This window comes from Ambystoma mexicanum, chromosome 4p, assembly GCF_040938575.1.
Source record: "Ambystoma mexicanum isolate Mex_15411 chromosome 4p, UKY_AmexF1_1, whole genome shotgun sequence".
In the NCBI taxonomy this organism is placed as follows: Eukaryota; Metazoa; Chordata; class Amphibia; order Caudata; family Ambystomatidae; genus Ambystoma; species Ambystoma mexicanum.
This window is the reverse complement of record NC_090927.1, coordinates 95,382,370-95,406,422: the sequence shown is the minus strand read 5'-3', so window position 1 is coordinate 95,406,422 and position 24,053 is coordinate 95,382,370. Positions and strand designations below refer to the sequence as shown.

The window sequence follows — 24,053 nt, the reverse complement described above, 5'->3', positions numbered from 1 at the left end:
TAGCTCTGTGGTGGCCAGCCAGGCCATGGTTTTCTGAGCTGCTCAGCCTCTCAGCGGTCCCTCCATTCCACTTCCCGACGGGCCCAGCACATCTGCTGACACAGCAGGGGGCATGGTCCTCCACCCCGCCCCCCAAAAGCTGGCCCTCACAGCGCGTGGCTCCTGAGCAGGTAACGCTCAGCCACCTCAACCTATCTCAAGCCAACCTGGAAATCGTACAAGGGGCTAGGAGCAAGGCTACCAGAGCTCAGTATAAGAGTAAATGGACCAGGTTCTGCCACTGGGCTCACTCGAAGGTTATCGACCTGCTGGCTTGCTCATTGGACATCGTACTGTCATTCTCAGCTCACCTCGCCAACTATGGCGTGCAGGTGGACACCTGCCGCAAATACCGTTCAGCCATTGGGGCCTACAGGAACTCAGAGGAAGGAGTCTTCTCCTCCAACCTGATCGTCGGAAGACATCTGGCCGGGCTCACCAGGCTCTACCCGCCCATCAGGAAGCCATACCCAGGGTGGGATTAGAATCTAGTCTTGGGCGCCCGCGCGCACAAGCATTTTGAGTCATGGCGACTGCGGACATCAGGCTGTTAACCATCAAGACGGCCCTGCTAGTCGGATTCACATTGGCGCGCAGGGTTAGCGACATCCAGGCCCTAGTCGCCTCAGAGCCGTACACCACCTATTACAAGGACAAGGTGGTCCTGCGGACCCAACCGGCATTTTTACCTGAGGTACCATCAGCCTTTCACTTGAACGAGGAGATCGTCCTTCCTGCATTCTTTGCGGACCCGAAGGACGAGCCTCAGAGTTCTGCACTGCCTGGATGTCAGGCATGCCCTGAAATTCTACTTGGACAGGACCAAGGGCTTCCGTAAGTCAGATGCCCTATTCATCACCTTTTGGAGGCGCCAGGCCGGTCTCATCCCCTCCTGGATGGTCTCGGCCATTAAGGAAGCGTACGAGGGCCAGCATAGAACCCTTCCGGCGAACATGCATGCCCACGCGGTCAGGACCAAGGCAATGGCCATCGCCTTTCAGCGCCATGTCCCCTGGCAGGTCATAAGCAGGGCTGCCACATGGGCCACTCCCTCGGCTTTCTGCGAGCATTACTGTTTGGATGCCGGCTCCAGATCAGATGCGGCTTTCGTACAGGCGGTCCTCCGGAACCTGTTTGCTTAAGGAGGGTCTCCTCTCCACCCTGGGGCTACATTCAGTTGTAATCGCCCATGCAGTATGGAGGAAAGGGGACGGGACGTAAGTAATTATAGATGGTATATCTATTGTTGACACGTCTTTTGGGACTGAGGTTTGGTGGCGGAGGCAGGGCAGCGCATGCTCTCAGGGCCGCGCCTCTAAATTTAGAAGATTTTTCTTGTGAAAAAGGTTCAGTCTCCCGTCCCTCGCGAGGGACGCCCATGCAGTATGGAGGAAGGGGGACTATGGAATAAGAGTACGTTAGTCACTACGGTGAGTAACTTATAATTTATTGCACAGAATTCCTGCAACCACCCCGGTACCACCCACCCAAGAACAGATGACTGTTGCTGGAACATCTACACATCCTGCTAGAAGTAGTTCAGATCCTGCTGCAGGAGGTAGCGATCAAGGTCGTCCCAAATCAGGTAAACAAGGTTATTTCTTCAATATACTTCCTTGGACCCAATAAGGATTTAACCATACGCCCAGTTTTAGATCTGTGGCCTGCGAACAAGTATGTCAAACCTCAAGTTCAGGATGGCAACTATACTGGAAGTATTACCTCTGCTACAACATGGGGTTTACATGGCCACTTTGGCTATGAAAGATGGCATACTTTCATATTTCATGTTGCCAGCGGAGAGAAAGTACCTTGGTGTCAAGATGGAACACACGATCAGTTCAAGGTATTCCCCTTCAGCATTGCCTCTGCTCCAAGGGTATTTACAAAAGTACTAGCAGTAGCGGCAGCTCACCCGCACAGGCAGTCTTTTCTAATGTACCGTCAGCTCGACGACTGGCTCATAAGTGGAGACTTGTTCAAAATGTGTCTGGAGAACACTCAGAAGACAAGCGATCTCCTTTTCAACCTGGGATTCTCAACGAGAAAGTAAAGTCTGGTCTCCAGTCAAGTCAAACGGTTTCTAGGAGCACTAATTCTGACAGAAGACTGGCTCGTCTTCCCCTTAGAGAGGGCCCAAAAAAGGTTCCAGATCCCTCCTGTATGTAGCCAGTCGCTGGATAACATACAAAAAGTAATGCAGCTATGGGGCTGAGGACCTGCATCTTCCTGGTTCCATACGCCCGCCAGCGCATGCGCCCTATGCAGGAGTGGCTCTCGAGTCAATGGTGTCAGACAAGTGTTTAGTGGGACAACCTAGTGGTTGTCTCGACAGCCCTCGTTCAGTCTCTGCAGGGGTGGTCAAAAGAAAACCTTCTGAAGGGGAAATCCTTCACTATCCCCCGGCAGTAGAAGCCATTCTCACCACAGATGCATCCCTGTCAGGGTGGGGAGCACACCTTCTACAAGAGACAGCACACAGCATGTGGTCTCCATCAGTAGCTTCCAAACCCATCAATCTGTTGGAACTACTTGCAGAGTTCAAAGCCCTAAACGTCTTCCAAACACAATTCCAGTGGAAGAAAGTTTTGGCATTAAAGACCGCACCATGGACATGTACTATCTGTACAAACGAGGGGGTACTCACTCTCCAGGGCTGTACAAATCTACCCGTAGAGCATGAGTGGCACTTGCAAGAACATATTCTAAAGAACGTCTCTGCAGAATGGGGTCATCCAGACATCAATTTGTTCGCGACTTTGGAGAACACCCAATGAACAGATTACACCTCCATGGGAATGGTCAGTGGATAACATGGTTCAGGAGATTTGCCTACTCAATGCCCCCCCACCCCGATTCCCCTTCTCAACAGGATAGTGCACAAGATGCACCAGGAACAAGTCACGCTGATCCTGTAGCTCCAATGTGGGCTCCCACACAGGGAACTGCCCTGCCCATACAACCTTCTGTCACAAAACCTTGGAAAAACACTGCATCTGTGCCCCCTAATCCCTCAACTTAACAGCTTGGCTCCGAAGTCAGTCTGGGTACCTACAACTACCTCAAAGATGTATGGACATTCTTAGGGAAGCACGGAAACCTAACACCAGACATTGTTACTCCAATAAGTGGAAACACTTTGTCGTTTGTTGTAGTACTAAAACATCAACCCAATTGACTGTTCACTTAAAGATATAGTCCTTTATCTAACACACCTATTAGATTCAGGACTTGTTTTCAACTTGCTTAACGTCCACCTTGCTGCCCTCTCTGCGTACACCACATCTCGCAGAATTCCACTGATTAAGCCATTTGTGGAAGGGGTAAAAAGACTCCACCCTCGTATTTCTAACCCAATTCACAGCTGGCACTTTAATCCTGTTCTTACAAAACTGAGACCTCGTTTTGATCCGATGCACAAGGCTAGTCTTAAGGCTCTCGCCTATCGGACTGATTTTCTGGTAGCCATTGCCTTCATCAGGAGAGTTAGTGAACTACGGGCTCTCCCAGTTCAAGACCCATTTGTAAGCATACATAAGGGCAAAGTGGTACTGCGTACACACCCTTGCTTTGCGCCTAAATTATTTATAAGGTCCATGTGAACCAATCCATGGAACTACCATCTTTCTTTCAGAATCCCACTAATTCAGCTGAAGGAAACCTTCATACACTGGATGTTGGGAGGGTTAGGGGTATATTACCTTGATAAAACTAAACCACTAAGAAAGACAAACCAATTCTTTGTCTCTGTTGCCGCTGGTAGGGAAGGGGTCTCCAAGCTGGCTTTTTCTAAATGGATTGTTAAATGCATCACACTGTGTTACTCTCTTGCCAAGAGAGACTTATCTTGTACCCCTAGAGCATACTCTGCTCGAGGCTCAGGAGCTACTATAGCCTTTATGCAAATGTCCCTCTTTCCCCAGCATGGGGTCTTGCATGGATTCCCATGTTCATGAATATTCCCCGCCGTGAGGCTGTGAATCCTCGGGTAAAAAGACAAGTTTCACTTTCACTTACAAACTGTATTTCGCCTCTAAACCAATCACTGTCCTCTGGGTCATACTGCCCCCATCCAATGACGGCCCTCTCACTAAGCCCCTCCTCCGGCAGCTGTTTAGTAGGAATTGGTGCAGTCCAAATGGTGAGGACAACACAATACTTATCTTCTTGGTATCAGGTAACCCACCTTTTTTTGGTATAGTTCTGTACTATACAAGTTGGTAGTGTGACTGAGCACCCAGGCCTATCTTAAGAGGGATAATGTGAGTTGTAGAGCTGTACAATTGAAATCAGTAAGCACAAGTAGCACTTGCACACTTAGTTATTTATAATATACACAGGGTTTAATTTAGTGGAACAAAATCATGTCGCAAGATAGGAAGCACAATTTATGGCTAAAAGGTGACCACCCCAAACCCCACAGTACCTGTGATCAGAAGAGAAAACTTCCATCTGGATTCCTTCTTGCAACAGCTTGGAAGACCCTTGGTCGTGGTGACAAAAGGGAGGATGTCTGGCGTTATCCTGCGGTCTCGGGAAATGGACTCCTCAGCTACGGATTCCCTTTGTTTCAGCGGCACGTCACTGTTTTGGTGCCTTTTCAAAGGTGTCAATGAAGAACGAATATCTCTGGTTGGAAGAAGCTTGCTGCCTCGGTCCTGGACTCTGGTGAGTGGACACCGGATCAAGATTTCATATCTCTGTAGGGTCCTTGAGATGCCCACGAAGATTTGACCAGATTCAGACACGATACACTCATCAATGGTCACAGGTCCACTGGCATTGGGCTTCTATAGCTCTGGTGAGCCACAGCAAATCGGGGGAGGGGGGTTGCGCCAAATGGAAGCTTGTCTTGAGGCTAGTTGGTCCCACCAGCCCAGGGGAGGAAGCTGGGTATTCCCAGTCGATATGAAGCCGGGGTCAGCACAGCTGCAGGGCTTCACTGGGCACTTCACAGTCCAGGAGGGTGCTGTTGGCGTCTTGTCACGTCTTCTTCTTTGGATGTTGCTCTCCAGTGGTCGATTCTCCCTCTAGTCCCAAAAACCTCGCGTTTTATGCAAGTTCCCATTCATTCACAGCCTATGCTGTCAATCGCACAGCAGGGTGGCACAGCCGGCCAATCAGGACTGGTTTAATTCAGGCACACCTAGAGACAAAGGACAGGGAAGTTTCATGACCCTCTCTCACTCCCTGCCTTTCCAGACAAACTGGAGCCTGGAAGGGTTTCAGGGCTGAAGCCCGCCAAAGGCAAAACACAGAAAGGGCTCAAACCAGTTTCAACAGAGTAAAAGCCTAGAAGAAACTAACCAACAGAAAATGGAGAAAAAAAAAGATGGGGGGTGTGGGGGGGCATTTTTAGAAAAATGACACCCATGAGGTGCTGTACTGTAGCTGATGGTTCAGCCTGTGGTAAAGATAAACATTGGTAGTAAAATTAAACCACACCCACCAGCCATTTCAAGTAAGTTAGTGTAACAAGAAATGTTAAATTAGAAGTGGGATAGGAATTACTAAGTAACCCCCCAGCACTCCACATAGGGTGGTGGGTGCTGGTCCCACAAAGAGAAAAGTAAGACTGGGATCATCTTACTATTCTTGGGAACGGTAGTTCACCCGAGAAAATGTATCAAAACATTCAGAGATGTCCAAGGGATTTCTTAGTGGCACTGCACCTAATGTTCTTTGTGTCACTATACAAAAAGCAGACCCCTATGGAGTTGGTCAGACTCAATAAAACAGTAAAACGCAATATTCCCAGTCAGGAAAAACACAAGGGAGTGAGAAAAAGGTCCCATTTACTGAGGTTGAAAGAAATCATAATCCTTGAGTCCAGCAAAAGAGCTGGGGGTCTTTGAAGGGAAGGTTGAAGGGAATTGGCACAGAAATGAAAATTCTCCACAACAGAGAACAAGCACCTGCAATGCCTATGTCTTCATCCGGACCACAGAGAAGGAGAGGCAGAGTAGACTGGCTGCGTGGCTGAACGTCTAGGCCTCTGCCCCATGCTCCGAGCAGGGTCATGCCTCATCTAGGACCGGCCGGTCTGAGGAGCGGGCTTCTAAGTCCTTTGAGGGCGCCTCATCCGCGGGGGCCCATGAAAAGGCCTAGCACTGCAAGTCCGGTTGCATCGGGGTCACCGTTCAAGCATGTCCCGCGATGGACAGGGCGCAATCAATATCACCATTCGCCTCCATCGCCAGCCCGCAATCGAGCTCCTGCTTGAAAAGGAAATCATCCAACAGGACTAAGCTGCGGGAGAAGCCTGAGAATGCAGGGACGAGGAGAACACGGCCGAACTGCCCAAGAAGGCCCAATTGGTTCAGGAAAAGCCTTTGTTACGATAGAGCTGGTGGTGGCGGCAGCGGCTCTCACGATGTCTCAAGGGGCTGATCAAGTAAAGCTAAACCCCACAGCACAGAAGGTTTCCCTGCCTCTGAGGCGGGAAATGGCTGCAGTGACTGTGGCCAAGTCTGCTGGCATGCCAGAGAAGAGTATGCTGTCTCTGAGCCCAGCGCCGATCCCTCAAGGTGGGGAAAAAAGGGGTGGGGAGGCCAAAGGAGGCCCCAGATCAGCCCAAGGCTGCATCGCAGGCAATGGAAGTGTCGTCCACGGACGACGAGGATGTGGGGTCGTTACACACGGTCCACAAGGACGGCGTGGGGCCTAGGGTTCCGATCATGCCAGCTCAGCCGAGGGATGCATCTCTGGACATCTTGTCCTCCCTCCACACTTTAGTGTCGGAGATCCAGAAGAGGATGCTGCAAGGGTCTGTTCCATTGGTTCATCAGCTCCCCGACCAACCGCTGATGAAGAAGAGGAAGCGCGACCCAATGCCTCCATTTCGTCCTCCATATCGTCATCGGGGCCCCCTCTCCCCAGCAGGCGCAGACACTGGTACGGGGACAGATGTGGCCACGACAACGGACAATGAAATCGTTAGAGTGGGTAGAGGATTCCCGCAGCCTAGGGTGTCGCCACCGGACGAGATGGGGTCATTCCATTCCATGATCGCCAAAAGCTCCGAGCTGTTTCAGCTTGTGCCGGAAGAAACCTGGGAGGAGGGTTTAGGCGCGAGGCCAAGAGGAAGACCATCATGGCAGTGCCCCTCCAGGACGACATGTGGGAGGAGGGCCTGGCCCTCCTGAAGAACCCTTGCACGGCCACAGCCAAGCGTGATAGGCTGGAGAAGAAGCGGATTCCGCGCCCAAATGCCTGAGGTCGCAATAGTCGCCGGACTTGGTTTCGGCAGCCGCGAGGAAACGGACATCTAACCCATCCTAGTCATCTTCAGTCCCTCCGAACAGCGAGGATAAGACTATGGATGCCATGGATGGAGGAAAGTGGTCTACAATGTGGCGTCCACCATCAAGTCGGCCAACGCACTGGTGATCCGAGCCAGGTATGATGGGGAGTTGTGGTACAAGCTGGGCTCGATTTTGGAGTTCCTCCCGGATGAAAAGAAGGTGGAGGCGATTACTCTCTTCCAGGACGGAGAGGTAGCGTTGGACCACGCCATCAGTGGTGCTGGACATTGCCGACACAGGGTTCTGGCAGATGGGAGAACGCTGTCTGCCTTCGTCGCCAAGGCTGGTTGAAGGCCACAGATTTCCCCCAGGAGGTCCATATGAAGGTGCTGGACATGCCTTTCGACAGAGATCACCTTTTGCGGCAGAACCAGATGGACCACATCTTCGCCAAGTGGGGCAGGCCCCAGATCGATCTGTTTACGACGACAGCGGCGAACTCCAAATGCCAGAGGTTTGTCAGACGATTCTACCAACCGAGGTTCCTGGGAGACTCATTCTCCTTCCTGTGGGTGGTGATGTTTTTGTATGCATTTCCTCTGTTGCCTCTCCTGCTCAGTCCTCAATACACTCCGTCAGTGTCAGTGCAGGATGATACTCCTCGCCCCAGCGTGGCTACCGCCGGTCCCGGATCTTCTTGCTAGAGAAGGAGGCGCAATCCTGCATCACAAACCAGGATCGCTCTCAACCTGAGGGCTTGGCTCCTGCAGCCCTAGAGTTTGGAGGATACGAGTTAACTGCGAACTGCATGGAGGTCCTCGCCAAGGCCAGGCTGCTTCGACTTTGAAGTACTACGGTGACAAGTGGAAGCGTTTTGCTACCTGGTGCCGGTCACGGAATATTACCCTTCTGAGGGTGACGCCCCCGCAGATTCTTCCGTATTTGATATCCTTGGTTAAGGCTGGACTGGCGCATGACTCGTCAAGGTACATCTGGCGGCTGTCTTCCGCTACACCAGGTCTCCAAGAAGGTCTTCACTTTGATGAATTCCTTGACGAGTCGATGAGACCAAAGGACTTTTTCGTTCTTTCCTGCCGGTGAAGGCTCCTGCCCCGGCGTGGGAACTCAACGTGGTTCTGACGAGACTCGTGGGGGCCGCCTTTGAGCCTATGCATCTGGCCCCCTTAAAGTTCCTCTCGTGAAAAACTGCTTTCCTGGTGGCCATCCTGGTGGCCATCACCTCCGCCAGGAGGGTGGGTGAGATACAGGCCCTATCCTGCAAACAGCCATGCCTGACTTTCCACGAATCGAGGGTGGTGTTGCAGGCGCACCACTCTTTTATGCCGAAGGTTCTGTGGGAAATTCCCCCTCAACGAGCCTTTGATGTTACCTGTTTTTTTCCCCCGAAACCATGGTCACCGGTTGAAAGGGCCTTGCACTCACTGGACGTTGCTCGGGCCCTGAAGTTATAAGTCGCATGCACAAATAGTTTTCGGAAAGCCTTCACAGCTGTTCGTGAATTTTGGTCCTGTGACCCATGGGAAGGCCTTGTCCAAGGCTACCATCTCAAGGTAGTTCTCCAGCTGCATTATGCACCGTCTTCGGTTGGTGAACCGACCGCTGCCCGGAGAGCGTAGCTTCGACGACAGTGTTACCAGCTGGTGTCCCCCGCTGGACATTTGCAGGGCTACTACGTGGAGGTCCATGCACACCTTCACAAAGTTCTACTGCGTCTACAGGGATTCCAGGGAGGAATCCAAAATCGGCCAAGCAGTGCTACGCAACCTGTTTGCTTGAGGTGAGTGTTCAGAGGTAAGAGTTGATTGCTTCTGTTGCACCTTGCCACCTCCCGTGGGTATCGGGTAATATTATCCTCACCAATAATATCGCCATATTTATGGTTGTGGGGTAAGGCCATAGTCGATATTATTGGTGGGGATAATTTATGGGGTATTAGGACCGGGTGTTACCACTGGATGTCGGAACATATGCACAGCATGTGAATCTAAGCAGATACAATCCTCAGAAATGCTATTATGGTGAGTAATGCATGTCTTCTGATTTGTATCAGCTTAGATTCACATGTGCACGCCCTTCCTCCCCTCATGGAGTAGACGGAACATAGACATCTTACACCTTTTCTTCTGTACTCACACATTCTATAAGGCTCCCTGACGGCAGAACAAAAACGGGTGGGACCTCGAAGCGTGAAGATTTTGGCTACACTACACGTCACTTTAGAGATGGTTTTAGTCACGCCCATGTCGACATCCCTTTTCAGTCTTTGAAAAAAAGATGCAATAATACGTGATTACCACTAGATGTCAGACTATATGCACAGCATGTGAATCTAAGCAGATACAATCATCAGAAATACAATTACAGTGAGTAAGGTACGCCATCCCCCTTCTCTTCGGAACTGTTAGGGAGAATTCCCATTTCTGTGCTAATTCCCTTCAACCTTACAGACCCCTAGCTCTTTTGCTGGACGTTAGGACTTTTAATTTCTACCCTGGAGTGAGTGAGACCTTTTTCTCACTCTCTAATGTATTTTTCATCTGATCTGTGTTTTGGAGTCTGACATACTCCATAGGCATCTACTTTGTGTGTGGTGACACACAGCAGCCTCAGTGCAGTGTCATAGAGAAATCCCAAAGATTTCTCTTAAGGGTTAAAACCTTTTCTTGGGTGAACTTCTGTTCCCAAGAATAGTGAAGTGGAATTGACTTTACTTGCCCTTTTCCTCTGTAGGTCCAGCACACCCCACATTAGGTGGAGTGCTGGGGTTATCTAGTAGCCCCTTTTCCTACTTTCACATGTTACTATCACTACATTTAATGGCTGGTGGCAGTGGTTTAATGTTCCTACCATTGTGCATTTTTGCCCCAGGCTGAATCCTCAGCTTTAGTGTAGCACCCAGGGGTGACCATTGTGTCAACATGTCTTGTTTGTGAGGTCTTTCTTGGATTTTATTCTGCACGCCAAACCAGATTTAACTCTTTTGTTAGTTTTGCCTTTGGCGGGCTTCAGTACTGAAACTCGCCTCTGGCTCCAGTGGGTCTGGCAGGAAGTGAGGGAGGTGCCTGAAACCTCCCTGTCCTTAGTCTACTTGGTTACCTGAACGCACCCAGTGCTGATTGGCTGGCTGTCCTTGCAGGACAGCCACCCTGCTGTGACAATGACAGCTAGGCTGTGCATGAATGGGAGAACCCTGCATAAAAGGCAAGGCTTCTTGAACTGAAGACAGTCAACCACTGGAAGAAACATCCGACGAAGGAATCGTGAAGAGAAGCTGCAGTGCTGAAGCTCCCTTTCCTCATCAACTAGAGAAGCTCTGGAAAGGACGACTTCTTCCCTTGGGTTGGTGGAACCAACTAACCCCAAGACGAACTTTGTTGGAAGACCTTCCCCAACTGGCTTAACTTCTTTGCTGCTGCTGGAACCGAGTGCCGGGGTCAAGAAATCCGTAGTGCATCGTCTTTAAGCCAGACTGGAGCTCCAGGAGGATCCTGAGGACCCTCCTAAAGTAGGACGACCCAAGCTCGAGTCACCTCACCAGATGCTAGACTCGGAAAGCGAAGGAAGCCCATCAAGTGTCAAGATCCACGGTGGTGCTATTTGCCGGTAGCTGAAACCGCGCAGTGCTGCTGAACTGAAAAGAGCCTGTAGCTGCCGCTGACTTTCAAACTTAAGTGCAGGAGTCCTCCAGACGTCCTCCCTCTTGTCCCCACGACTGAGACCCAGGAACGCAGAATCTGCAACCAGGACAGAAGCCAGCTGGATCCTCTTCTAACCTAAGGTACTGTTCTGACTAAGGGGTACTTGCCTCTTTTGTCTGTAGCTTGCATTATCTCACTTGAGACTGCGTTTTGAAGAGTTCATCTCAGCTCTGACCTTCACAAACCTAACAGCTTGTAGCCGAACAGTGATTTTCTACAAACTCACTAACTTTGTGCAAGACATTTGTGCTATCTAAGAAGTGCCTCAGCTCCACTGACATTGTTCAAATTGACTTTGGCTGTGCTTGCTTTCTGCAAACTCTTCTGACCTATTGACTTTGATTCTAACTGTACCTCATAGGTTGTACCTGGGTTTTTAACTCGTATTGCTGGGCAAGCTTTTCTCTAGACTTCATTGGAAGATTTTAAACGTTTTCACATGCTCTGAGAACCTGTTAACCTTTTTCCTTCCTATAACCTTCCCTTTTTACCAACCTCAGAATCTACCAATTACAAAAAGTGATATTTAAATGCCAATACTGTCCTAGTTAGTGAAATCACCTCGGGGTGTAGGAAGTGTGTATGAAGCTTCTCCAAAGAGTATCTACTTGCTGTCTTGATTCTGAGAACCTATTTTGAAGTGTATTTTTATTGTTGCACATTGCCCTTTTTAAAGAATGCTTATTTAAAACTGACTGTTAAATAAATAATTATTTTACTAGATAACCTTGAGTGCAAATGTTATTTGGATACTTGTGTATGTGGATTCTGATTCTAAAGCTCTACAGCTCACATTTACCCCTCTTGAGATCTGGCTGCCAACATGTGTAGTACAGTCCTATACCAATAGGTGGGTTACCTAATAGCAAGAGGACAAGACTTGTGTAGTCTCCCACAGGTTACTGCATACAATCTTGCCTAACAGGAACATTAGTTCACACAAGGAAAATAAAAGTACATAAAAAGGAAGCACACGGGGATCCCAGCCACACTGCACAGAGTCTGCTGTAACGCTGGTGAAAAGCATGGTTCTGAAAAAAAAAATAATATATATATATATATATATATATATATATATATATATATATATATATATATATATATATATATATATATATATATATATATATATATATATATATATATATATATATATATATATATATATATATATGACACAAACATGACTCCCATAGCCAGAGTAAAAGAATGGGTGCGTGGGGCAAAAGGTTCCCACTCACCTAGGCACATAAACAAAAAAATCCACAAGCCCAGCAAAATGTTATGGGGGACTCGCATGTGGAGGAAAATATGCATTTAAATAAAAGATCTACCCAACATGAGTAAACGTCTCCACTTAATGTGGGGGAACCTGTGGCATACCATGCCCTTTGTATACAATAGTTGGCTAGCATGTGTATGAGACTTGGTCAAAGGTCATGCCTCAGGCAAACTGATCCATTAGACATGTTCATGGGTAATGAGCATGGAACACCATGGATGGTATGTTGTGCCAAAGTGTGATGAAATGTGTAATGGTTGTCAGTGGCTCAGTTATGGTTACTTTAGCAACCATAGCTGCCACATTCTTTCTGCCTTTTATATACACACACACTCTTGCGTTAGACAGATCTTTTCCTCCAATTATATTTACTGCCTTTGGCTGCTGTTACTCAAATAGCTTAAAGTACAGTTTGCCTTCAAACTGGAAAAACAGAAATGTCATACAGACAGTTGGACTGACAATTTCTTAATTTATAGGACACTTTTAACCAGAGGCTGTATTCCTTTGTTCTAACACGTGCCATTACTTTGTCTCTAGGGATTATCGTCCAGAGTATGAGCGTTTACATAAGAAGCTGGTAAGACGGCACCTGCTTTTTTAATTACTTGCCATATAGTTTCTTGCTATGTTGGTTGCTTGTTCAGCTGTGTATTGTTCTTTTGCATAGGCCGAGGAGCAGAGTAAGCAACAGAAGGAACAGCTTGAGCGCCTGCAGAAAGACATGGGGTCTGTTGCACTAGATCCCCAGCGTATGCCAGGTAAGGGCTTTGCATCAGTTGTGGTCTGTGGTTTGTAGTGGTCTAGGACATAAAGCAAAACATGCTCTGCTCAATCTGCAGCAGTAATTTAGATCAGTAATATTTCTGGCCCTGTGGATCTGTTAACTTTGTCTATGTAAAGAAAAGCATCTAAAGTCTCATGGCCATTCATTCTATTCTATGGTAAAGTGTCATTAAATATTGAAAGCGGACATCTATTAACAAGTCGCCGATTTCTTGGTCAGAATAATTTTTTCTTATGGCTTCCTTGTTTTAATTTCATTTCTGCTTGTGGTTTTTATTTTTCCGACTAAATCTATTTCAGCAAGCGGGTGGGTGAGATGCAAGCTTTGTTTTGTTCGTTCATGTTTTTCACCAGTGCAATGTGGTGCATATTTCTTAACCTTTCGTCATTTCTTCTCTCGGCTGGTAATTTACCTTGAGCCTCACTACTACTTTGAAAGAAAACCCTGTAAATTATCATTGACGCTTTACATTTTTTATTTGTCAATGGTAAATCGGGGAAGATTTATTTTCATTCCGCTGATTGCTCTGACCAGCCCTACCTTTCCCCTGCCATACTTTCAAGACCTTCAGGGTGATTGGTTTTGAGACTAGGCAAAGACAAATTTGCTATATTAGTTTTCAACTTTGTAGGTGCCAGGTGAGAAGAGATCTGATACTGGTATACTTGGAATGTGTATAATGGAGGGGACAGTACAGATTTGAGTATAGGCGTGTTAGGAAATGGAGCCAAAAGGCAGGAACTTATTGGGTGAAGCGCAAGAATTGCATAACTAACTATACATCGGAGCAGGAGCGGCTGTGAATAAATCAGTAACAGAATTCAAATGGGCATGGGCAAATAGTGATCGGTTATGTGAGAGTAACCTGAGTCGACAGTTAAATGAGCAGGTTAGATAGTTGACAATCCTTTACAGCTGTTATACCTGTAGAGTTAGTACATGGTGGAATGTTTGAAATGGGGTTTTATAGACCTCAAAGGACGCACTGTACATGGACTGCTCATGCTGCCAATCAACATTTTTCCCTGCAGGCTCCAGTGAAGCTGTATTGGGCCCCTCAGACCTGATCCTGACACGGGGAAGTGTGGACGTGGAAGAGGAGGAGGTTGACAGCGATACAGATGACATAGACCATGAGAGTAAGTATATGAAAGCTACGTATTAGCAATAGTTCATGTGTTCAGAACAATGCAAACATGATTACAGTACCTAACTTTACTCCTATATGTACTCTGGCTATGGATGATCATCCTACAACGATATCCAGAAACTTAAGGGAATATGCTATTTTACACTGCAATTGTTTAAAAAATGTAATGTTTCAGCAGCTCACGGGTGCGGAGGTCTTTTCTCTTCCGGGACAGTTTCCAAATCTGCAATACATAGAAATTGAGTTGTGTTGCTGTTTGCACGGTTACCCACACTCCACTTTCTGGGGAAAAACGTCAAAACAGTCCGTGAACGTTTAGCCATTTTGTGATTCACATTGGTGTGCAGTGTTCCTTTGAATAAAACAGTGAATCAGTGACAGAATGCCAGCTTTGGTAAGTATTGTTCCCCAACTTGGGTTCTGGCATGGATTCACATGCTCATGAATTATCAGGCCTGGAATCCTCGGTAAAAGAAAAAAGTTTCACTTTTGCTTACAAACTTTCTCTCCTATAAACCAATCACTGAGTTCTGGTTCCTACTAACCCCAGCAAATGACTGCCCTTTCCTAAAGCCCCTCCTCTGGCAGCCATCTTCAGATTTTTACTGCACGTTCAAGTGTTTACCTTATCTACGATTCTTCATGCTTTTTCAGTTAAAGGTTTGATTTTTGTCAAATAAAAGCCTGAGGGAAAGGATAGTTGAGTTTCATCGAAGATTCAAGAAGGCCATCGGGCCTACACCGCACCATGTCGGAGGAGGACTGAGTTTCTCTTCAAGCTCTGCTCCAGCTCCGGCCTAATGAACGTGTTTGTGAAGGACAAACAATCCCAGTGCCTCTACTGCTTCCACCCAGACCACAAGGAGGCAGATTGCGAGATTTGCCTGGGATTCACCAAACGCACCTTGAAGGATCGCCATAGCCGATTGGTGGCATGGCTCCATGCCAAGACCTCAACCCCAGGCGGCAAGCAGGGGCATACCTCGCCCAGGACCGGCCGGTCCGGTGAGCGGGCTCATAAGTCTTTTGAGGTCACCCCATCCGTGGGGGTCCAAGACAAGGCCAAGCACTGAAAGTATGTTTCCGTCGGGGTCGCTGCACAAACAGGTCCTGCGACTAGCAGGGCGCGATTGACATCACTGTTTGCTTCCATCGCAAGCCAACACTCAAGCGCGAAAAAGTCTGCTACCCCCGAGAAGCTGCGGGAGAAGGCCACGGCACCTAGCAAGGTGACTGACCTGCCCTTGAAGTCCCAGGTGGCCCAGGAGAAATCGTCCTCGTCAATCAAGCTGGTGACAGCTGCCCTCTCAAAGGCGTAGAGGGCTGACCAGGTCCAGGGGCCCCCTGTTACGCCCAGAGTGGCCCTTCTTGCTAGGCGGGAGGCTTCGGCCAAACCGTTGGAGAAGACACCGGAGAAGATGCCATCCCTGAGCCTGGCAGCTACCACTCAGGATGCAAAGAAGGGCGGGGTGGGAGTAGAGGCCTCTAGGGTGCTCCAAGGCATGGATATTTCTTCGTCGGACGAAGTCATGGCGTTGGTTCAAATGGTCGTCAAGGACATGGAGAACGACTATGGCGGAAACGCTGAGAACGGCGACGGTGAACCCGTCGAGGGGGACGCCAATGGCAGAGATGACGAAGATGTAGGCGCTGGGTCCAGCAGGCCAACTCCTCCTCCTCCGCCTCACAGAGAAGTGTCGCTGGACATCCTGTCCACTCTCCACACGCTGGTGTCGGAGATGGAGAAGAGGATGCCGACGGCACAGTGGCTTCGATCCCGCTGCCAGCGAAAGACATACCCTTCCCCCCCCTACGGATACGGGGACGGATAAAGCGGTGACAGACAAGGACGACGATGGCAGTGTGTCCCCTCTGCAGAGAGCGTCTCTACTGGACGAAGTGTGTTCATACCACCCCATGGTCGCCTGCGCATCGGATCTCTTCCAGCTGACGCCAGAAGAAACCAAAAAAGGAAGGGTTCCTGTATCAGTGCTGAGAGGCCAAAAGGAAGACAATTCTGGCGGTGCCCCTCCTGGATGACGTCTGGGAGGATGGCCTGGCGCTGCTAAAGAACCCTGCCTCAGCCCCAGAGAAAAGAGACCAACTGGAGAAGAAACACTGGGTCCCGGAGTCTGCACCCCTGTGTCTGCGGTCACAGCCATCACCAAACTCGGTGGTCTCGGCAGCTGTGCGGAAGAAGTCATCCTCCGTTCCCACGGACAGCGAGGGGAAGAATTTGGACGCCGTGGGTAGAAAGGTCACCCACTCGGTGGCTAACGCTGGGGGTGGCCTGATGTCCGAGGAGTGAGGACGCAGGCTCCCTGAGCTCCGGCTAACCCACAGCAGTCCGATCCTTTTCTGGGTGCCTCTGCCTACAGGCACCATAGACACTGGGATCCACCAACGATCGAGGCGAAGAACTGTGCTTTCCACCCTACTCCGACAAAAAACGGAGCCGAGAAGCCTCTGCCGCGATCCGGCCGGCTCCCCCTCCTCCCCCTCCTCCCCGTGCGAGGCGCACAAGATGGCGGCCGACTCGCGCTGACGGACCCGCGGCGCACATCGGGGCCGGGGACCAGCGACCACAGACCCAGGCAGACCCAGGCTGTTCACGAGTGCCCCCCTGCTGATGTCCCTCCCTGGGGGCACGGCACGAACCCACGGGCCGACAGCCAGAGCCTGCTAGGACCCCATCAAGGACCGGAGGTGGCCCCTCCCCCCACGGCCTGAACGCCCCGGACAGCCGCCGAGGGCCGGCGCCACGCAGGATCTCTGTGCGGCTGGAGCCCATCTTGGAGGAGCTGCACGCCGGGGGGCAGCGCTGACCCGCGCCGGGGGGAGCTGCACCCCACCAACGCATCTGGTGAGTGTCCCCCCTGATCAACGACCCGGGAGCCCAGTGTGCCTGCCGGAGGGAGACGCCACTCTGCTCAGGAGTGATACGCTGACGGACCCCGCCGGGACCGCTCACCCCACCACCCGAAAGACACCCCAACATCGGGGGGCCGCTTCCCCGGGGCGGGGCCCCCTCCATCGGCAGTGCCGGCGACCGCTGCCCAGCTCCCTCAACCCGCAACATCAAAATTCCGGATTCCCGGACGACCACCTCCACACAGGGGACCCGAGCGTCCGCTCTCCGAGGGAGATCCTGCTTCACCGACGGGGGCCGGGTCATCACCCAACCACCCAGCCCCACGACCCCACAGCACCAGAACATTGCAGCCCATCCGCGGCACTCACGGACAGCCCCCCCCTGGGGCCGGCGCACCAACATCCTCCACCTACCAAGGGAGACCACATCCGTCAAGGACTACGGCTACTCCATAGTGGACGAATTAAACAACCGGACTCTGTTAATTCGCGCTGGGGAGCCCCCCCACCGCTTCAACCACATATCATACCACTTGAGGGAGCTGGGCAGCGGTCGCCGGCACTTCGCTCATCCGTCTCCAACTCCCTCATGGTCAGCCGCTTCTCGAAGCAACGAGCTGGGGGTAGATCTCTCTCCGCAGCAGGGGCCTCCCTCTGGAACAGCCTTCCTGCCTCCCTGAAACTTGAGGAGAACCATCTCCGGTTCCGGAAGCACCTCAAAACCTTCCTCTTCGCTTCTGCCTTCTCTCTCCCTCTCCCTTGCTAAACCTGCTAAACTCCCCACTGAAGTCTGCACTAAACCTGCATCTGGGCCACTCTGTGACCTCGGTCCAGGGCCCAGCCACTCTCCACTTGCACTGGCTCCTCCTGCACTGTGGGACTGTCACTGCATCCCTACAGCCCCCTTCCCAGCACTTGCTCTGCACTTACCTCGCACTTGCCACCAGCTGGCCCTTTTATTTATTATTTATTATTTATTATTTTATTACGCTACTTACCTTGTACTGCACTTTCCCCCCCCACCTCCTTCCCCTGCACTTTCTCCTTTTTCCCCTTACCTCTGCACTTGCACGATCTGAATGACACCTGGCCTAGTAGGATCGTTTGTCTGTCTTCCCCTTGTTTCCCTCCCTCCCTGCCTCGTCGCGCCTTGAAACACTTGTGTATAGGCGCGTTACAAATACCATACCATATCATATCATATAACGGTGCCATCTCAAGAGCCCCTTCAGAGGCCCTTCAACATCATAGACCAACCCAGGGGGACATGCCCACGGTCCCTAGAGACGCAATCACGCCTTGAGGCCCAGACCATCAAGGTGAGCGGCAGAACCACACAGCCTCACACTGGGCTGAAACAACCTCTGAGAGCCCACACAAGACACTTCCCCAAAGGGGAACTACAGATACGCTGCATCACCAGGTGAGACCAGACAAAAGAGAGATGGCCGCCGCCAGGAACAAAGCCAAGAACGCTACCCTAGACCCCTTCATAACACCCAAGCCTCACCCCACTGCCCAATCCACCCCGAAGAACCCAGCAAATCACGATGGCCCGGAAGAAGAGGCCAGGCATAACCAACTGCTCGAGGCGATCGCAGCCCTGAGAACATTCATCGACACGAAAATAGGGGAGGTTAAGGCTGATATCCAACTCATAAGGCAAGACGCCCGTAACTTAACGGAGCGCGTAACCATCATTGAATCCTCCCAGAAAGACATTTCAGACGGGACATCGTCGCTGCAGAAAGAGGTTGCAGACTTAAAACGCAAAGTGAGCTTCCTAGAGGCGAGGTCCGAAGAAGCAGAAGGGCGGGCCAGACGAAATAATATCAGGATCCTGGGCATACCGGAGGGAACGGAGACCATGGATCCGACAACCTATGTAGAATCCCTAATACAGCAGGAAATGGGGGCATCGAACCTCTCACAGGGCTTTGCCATAGAGAGAGCCCACAGATCTTTTCAGAAGAGGCCTCCTCCCGGATCCTATCCCCGCCCCATCATCGCTAAGGTTCTCAACTTTCGTGATCGTGAGGTGATTTTGAAATTCTCAAGAGATGGAGGAGAAATAGAACGGGGCAATTCAAAGATCACCATATACCCTGACTATACCCAATCGGTACAGAGAGCAAGGAATTCCTTCGTTCCGATCAAGGCCAGGCTGAGGAAACTAAACCTGAAATACATGCTCCTATACCCCTCACGATTAAAAGTAATCCATAAAGGGCGCGCGATATTCCTAGAATCACCAGAGGCAGCCATCATGTGGATGGAACACAACAGCCTGGCTGAGGTCCCCACAGAATCCACATCTGAGAAACACAAAGAAAGCAACCAAGGTTGATCGCTTACTACCACGGCCGGGGCACCCAAGCCCCTTGCATCGCACCCTAAACCAGAACGAAGCTACACTATCACTGAAGCAAAACTACCAAGTGAGAATGCTAAACGACTGCGGGGCTTGCCTGACCTCCCGCCCATGGACACAGACCACGGACCCACCGATGCCCAGTGCAGGCCAGTTGCCTGCACGCACCCACTCGCGCCAGAGACCCGGATTAGGTCAGACAGCGCGAGAGCCCCCGAGCACTTCACTCCGGTGACAGAAGCTGGGCGCGTCAGTTACAGTTACTTTTTTCAAGTTGTTATCGTTTCGACTGTCCTACCTCAGATGAACAATGACTGGCCGGGTCTAGACCCCGAACCAAAGGCTAGGTCTGCCCACCCCACACAAGCGAAACATCATGCATCTCACGATGCAACACATTTGACAAAGGAGGAAGGGGAGGCGCTCCCCACAACGAAGAACCCACTCACGCAATGGCAGCAAAATTCAAGCTAATCACATGGAACGTTAGAGGGATGGGAACATACATACGGAGAAACCGAATATATTCATACCTGAAGAGAAAAAGAATATCGCTGGCCCTTCTTCAAGAAACGCACCTAACCAAGGAGGCCACAGACAAGATGGTGAACTACTGGGGGGGCCAGGGCAACGGCGCATCCTTCTCAAAGTATGCAAGAGGAGTCTACACGTGGGTCAGTCCGGAAACACCGTTTCAACAAATGGGGGTCGAACTGGACAAAGAGGGAAGGTATGTAATAGTGTGGGGCATGCTCGAGAACTCCCCTCTATGCATAGTAAACTCATACTTTCCTCATCACAACATATCCTCTCACATCAAGGAACTATGTGCGAGATTGCTGCACTACAGAGAATACACGTTCATATGGGGGGGGGGACTTCAACTCCGTCATGAATGCTGAACTAGACAGATCAGTGACCCCACGCATACCTAACAGCCCTTCCCCAGGGCCCCTCCCCAAGATGGTGGCTGACCTACACTTAACCGACATTTGGAGAGACCTCCACCCCAACGACAGATCATACTCATTCTATTTGGCTCCCCATAACCTCCACACCAGGCTAGACTATTTCTTCATCGCCAATGAGCTAACCCCACAAGTAGAATCGGCAGAATACATGGGCAGATCAATATCGGACCACTCCCCTCTACTGCTGCAGCTCTGTTTCAAGGGCCCTCGCCCACCCATCCCGATGTGGCGCATGCCAGTAGATGCCCTGACCGACCCAGCATTCAAGGAAACCTTAGGAGAAAAGCTAGAAGAATACTTACTGATAAACAAGGGCTCAGTCGAGAAGTGGAGCACACTCTGGGAGGCGATGAAAGTGGTGACAAGGGGAGAGATAATCGCCGAAGCTGGCGGGATCAGGAGGCAACTACGCAGGGAACTAGAGGCAGTGGAGGAGAAAATCAAACAACTCGAAAGTGACGGTCCATTGACCACCGAAAAGGAATCAGAATTGAAACCGATCAGGGAAGACTGCAGGGCGGCATGGGAGAGACTCTCAAAGTTTGACTTTTCTGTCCGCACCCTGAAGGCCCACAGGGAAGCAGATAAGCCGGGCAGAATACTCGCATGGTTATGTAGAAAGGAACACCCGAGACAAGCCCTCAAGGAGATTAAAGACAGCAAGGATACGACCCGCAGGACACAACAAGAGATCAACGACACCTTTACGGATTTCTATAATGACCTATACGCACATAAGAACGAGATCCCCGCGGCAGACATAAGAGACACCCTGGCCGAAGTAGGACTACCCAGGCTGAATCAAGAACAACAGGACAAACTGGGAGAAGCCATCACGATTGAGGACATCACGGATGCGATTAGATCCCTATCCACAGGCAAGTCCCCCGGGACAGAAGGCCTCATCCCAGAATTCTACAAAGCCTACGAGGAGACCTTGTCCCCTATACTACATGCAGTATACATGGAGGCATATGAGTCGGGCACTCTTCCCAATACCATGAGAGAAACCCTCATCGCCGCAATGCTCAAGCCAGGCAAACCAGCAGACAGGTGTGATTCGTATCGCCCATTGGCGCTCCTAAACTATGACGGCAAAATGCTAACAACCATATTGGCTAAGAGGCTTTCGAAGGTGATCGGATCTCTGGTGCATGAGGACCAGAATGGCTTTGTTCCAGGACGAAACACCACTGCAAACCTCAGGAGGCTCCAACACATAATAGCACACACGACCGAAAGCGAGGAGGACCTAGCAGTACTTTCACTGGATGCCATAAAAGCCTTCGATTCTATCTATTGGGAATGGCTGATAGAGACCCTGAGGGAATTTGGGCTCGGAGAGCACTTCATCCGCTGGATCAAGGTCCTTTATAGCGACCCAGTAGCAAGAGTAAAAACGGGCGCTATGGTATCAAGGGCCTGGCCCATCCAGAGGGGCACCAGGCAGGGATGCCCGCTCTCACCAATGCTATATATCCTAGGACTGGAACCAGTGGCAATATACTTTAGGAAACAGTTCTTCGACGCTGGCATTAGCATTGGTGGGTCGGACAACATTATCTCCCTATACGCAGATGACGTCCTTCTATACCTGCGCGACCCCCTGGAAAACGCCCCGATTGTACTGGATGTCTTGGACAACTTCGCGAAATATTCGGGGATAAGATTCAGTAGACAGAAGTCATGCTCGTTCCCACTTGCAAGACTAAAGGGTAAACCTGTGGAGGAACTTCCAGAGATCGGGATCCGTTGGCAGGTGGACACCTTTCGATACCTAGGCCTGGACATCACACACACACACCAATATCCACCCACAAGCACAACACGGAGGCGGCAATGAGTGGAGTGCGTAGATCCATACAATTCTGGTCGAAGCTTCCGCTCTCCATGATGGGCAGAGCTGCAATATCCAAAATGATAATTCTCCCCAGGTTCCTCTACCACTTCACCAACGTGATATACTACATCCCCCTCATCCTTCTTCAAGAAGCTAGAATCCATGATGAGAGACTTTCTTTGGGGACGAGCTAGGCACAGACTCACGCTAAACGTCCTCACACTCCCCTACGCCGAAGGCGGTATTCAACTCCCCGATTTCCAAAGGTACTTCTTGGCGGCTCAATCGACGCACCTAGCAAAATGGTTATCAGATGAACCTACAGCGGAGCTTAATCTGCTATCCCAATCCTCCTCACCACTACACCCCAAAGAGTTAATTTGGAACACTCGAGCAGGCCCATCCAACCCACCCATGATACTGGAGGTCGGGAGACAGGTATGGAGCAGGGTGAGATCCATAGTCGGACTGCAACACTCATACGCACCCGACATTCCCATGCTGGCGGACATCTGCAAAACCCCCAGCGACCTATCAACGACGAGGAGATGGGAGAGTTACGGCCTTTACGCATGGGGGGACATGTTCCACGAGGGACTCTTCAGGGACTTTGACTCACTCCAAGAAAGGGATGGACTCCCACCAGGCCAATTCCTCTGGTACCAAAGAGTGAAACATGCAGCCAAAGAGAACTGGGCCGAATGGCCCGAGGAGCCAGAGACACATCCCCTCCTGAGGGAAATATACGAACTCAGCGACGGATGGAGACCGACGTGTAGGCTGTACACCCAAATAAACAACAGATCCAATCCAAAGAGCGCAAGGCTGAAAGAAAAATGGGAGTCCGACCTGGGGACCGAAATCACAGCGAGCGAGTGGTCAAGTGCCCTGATATATCCAAAGGAGGTATCTAGGAATGCCAGGTTTAAACTGATCCAACTGAACATACTCTACAGAACATATATGACCCCGCACAGGATATCCACGTTCAACAACACAGCCGACCCAAAATGTCCCTGGTGCTCCTCAGACCTGGCAGACATGATCCACATGTTCTGGACCTGCCCCAAAGCTCAGAAACTATGGCAGGCCGCCCAACAAACCTGCAGGAACGCTGGCCTAGAGACATACGAGTGGACACCCAAGGAGTGCCTATTGGGCACTTACCCAAGACTAACCAAAATCAAGCACCTAACGAAAAGTATGGATATGGCCTGCGTGTTAATCAAGAGGACAATTGCCATGGCCTGGAAATCCCCAGCAGGCCCCAGGTATGAGCCCTGGATCAAAGAGATGGAGAGGTGGACCACGGCTGAAACCAGAGCCTGGGAGGAGGGGAACAGACGGGGAGGCGACGACGTGAGCAACACGTTAGAGGCTTGGAGGGCCCTCCTGAGAAACATGATCTTTTCAACGACCTATAAACCTCCCTGACCCTGTCCCCCCCCGAACCCCAGAAGACAACAGGCAGCAAAGAACAGCCCATCAAACCTAAGTACTCAACCTTGTCGCCGCTCTGAGTGGACAAATGCAGAGAACTGGCTCCGGACCCACGCCCCTAACCTAGAAACTAGGAATACAAGGCCCTAGTACACGGTGGGACAGTCACTGTTGTTATTCTGTTTGTTTATTTGTTGTTGCATTTTTATAAGACTAATTGGCACACAATGTATGCATCAGATGATACAACCCAGAGGAGTTGCTTAACAGCTTTCTTCTTCTTATGTATGCACACTTATAAATGCCAATAAAAACATTTAAAAATAAAACTCGGTGGCT

At 50.5% G+C, this 24,053-nt stretch overlaps 1 protein-coding gene across 1 annotated transcript in view; it reads left to right on the top strand.

Annotated features, from left to right (window-relative positions):
- The window catches only part of GPN1 (GPN-loop GTPase 1), a 320,660-nt gene that overhangs the window by 254,774 nt on the left and 41,833 nt on the right, over nucleotides 1-24,053 (top strand). The window contains exons 11-13 of the mRNA XM_069605436.1: nucleotides 12,825-12,864; nucleotides 12,955-13,045; nucleotides 14,103-14,210. Of these exons, the coding sequence (XP_069461537.1) occupies nucleotides 12,825-12,864; nucleotides 12,955-13,045; nucleotides 14,103-14,210 (239 nt within the window). The remainder of the gene's footprint in view (nucleotides 1-12,824; nucleotides 12,865-12,954; nucleotides 13,046-14,102; nucleotides 14,211-24,053) is intronic.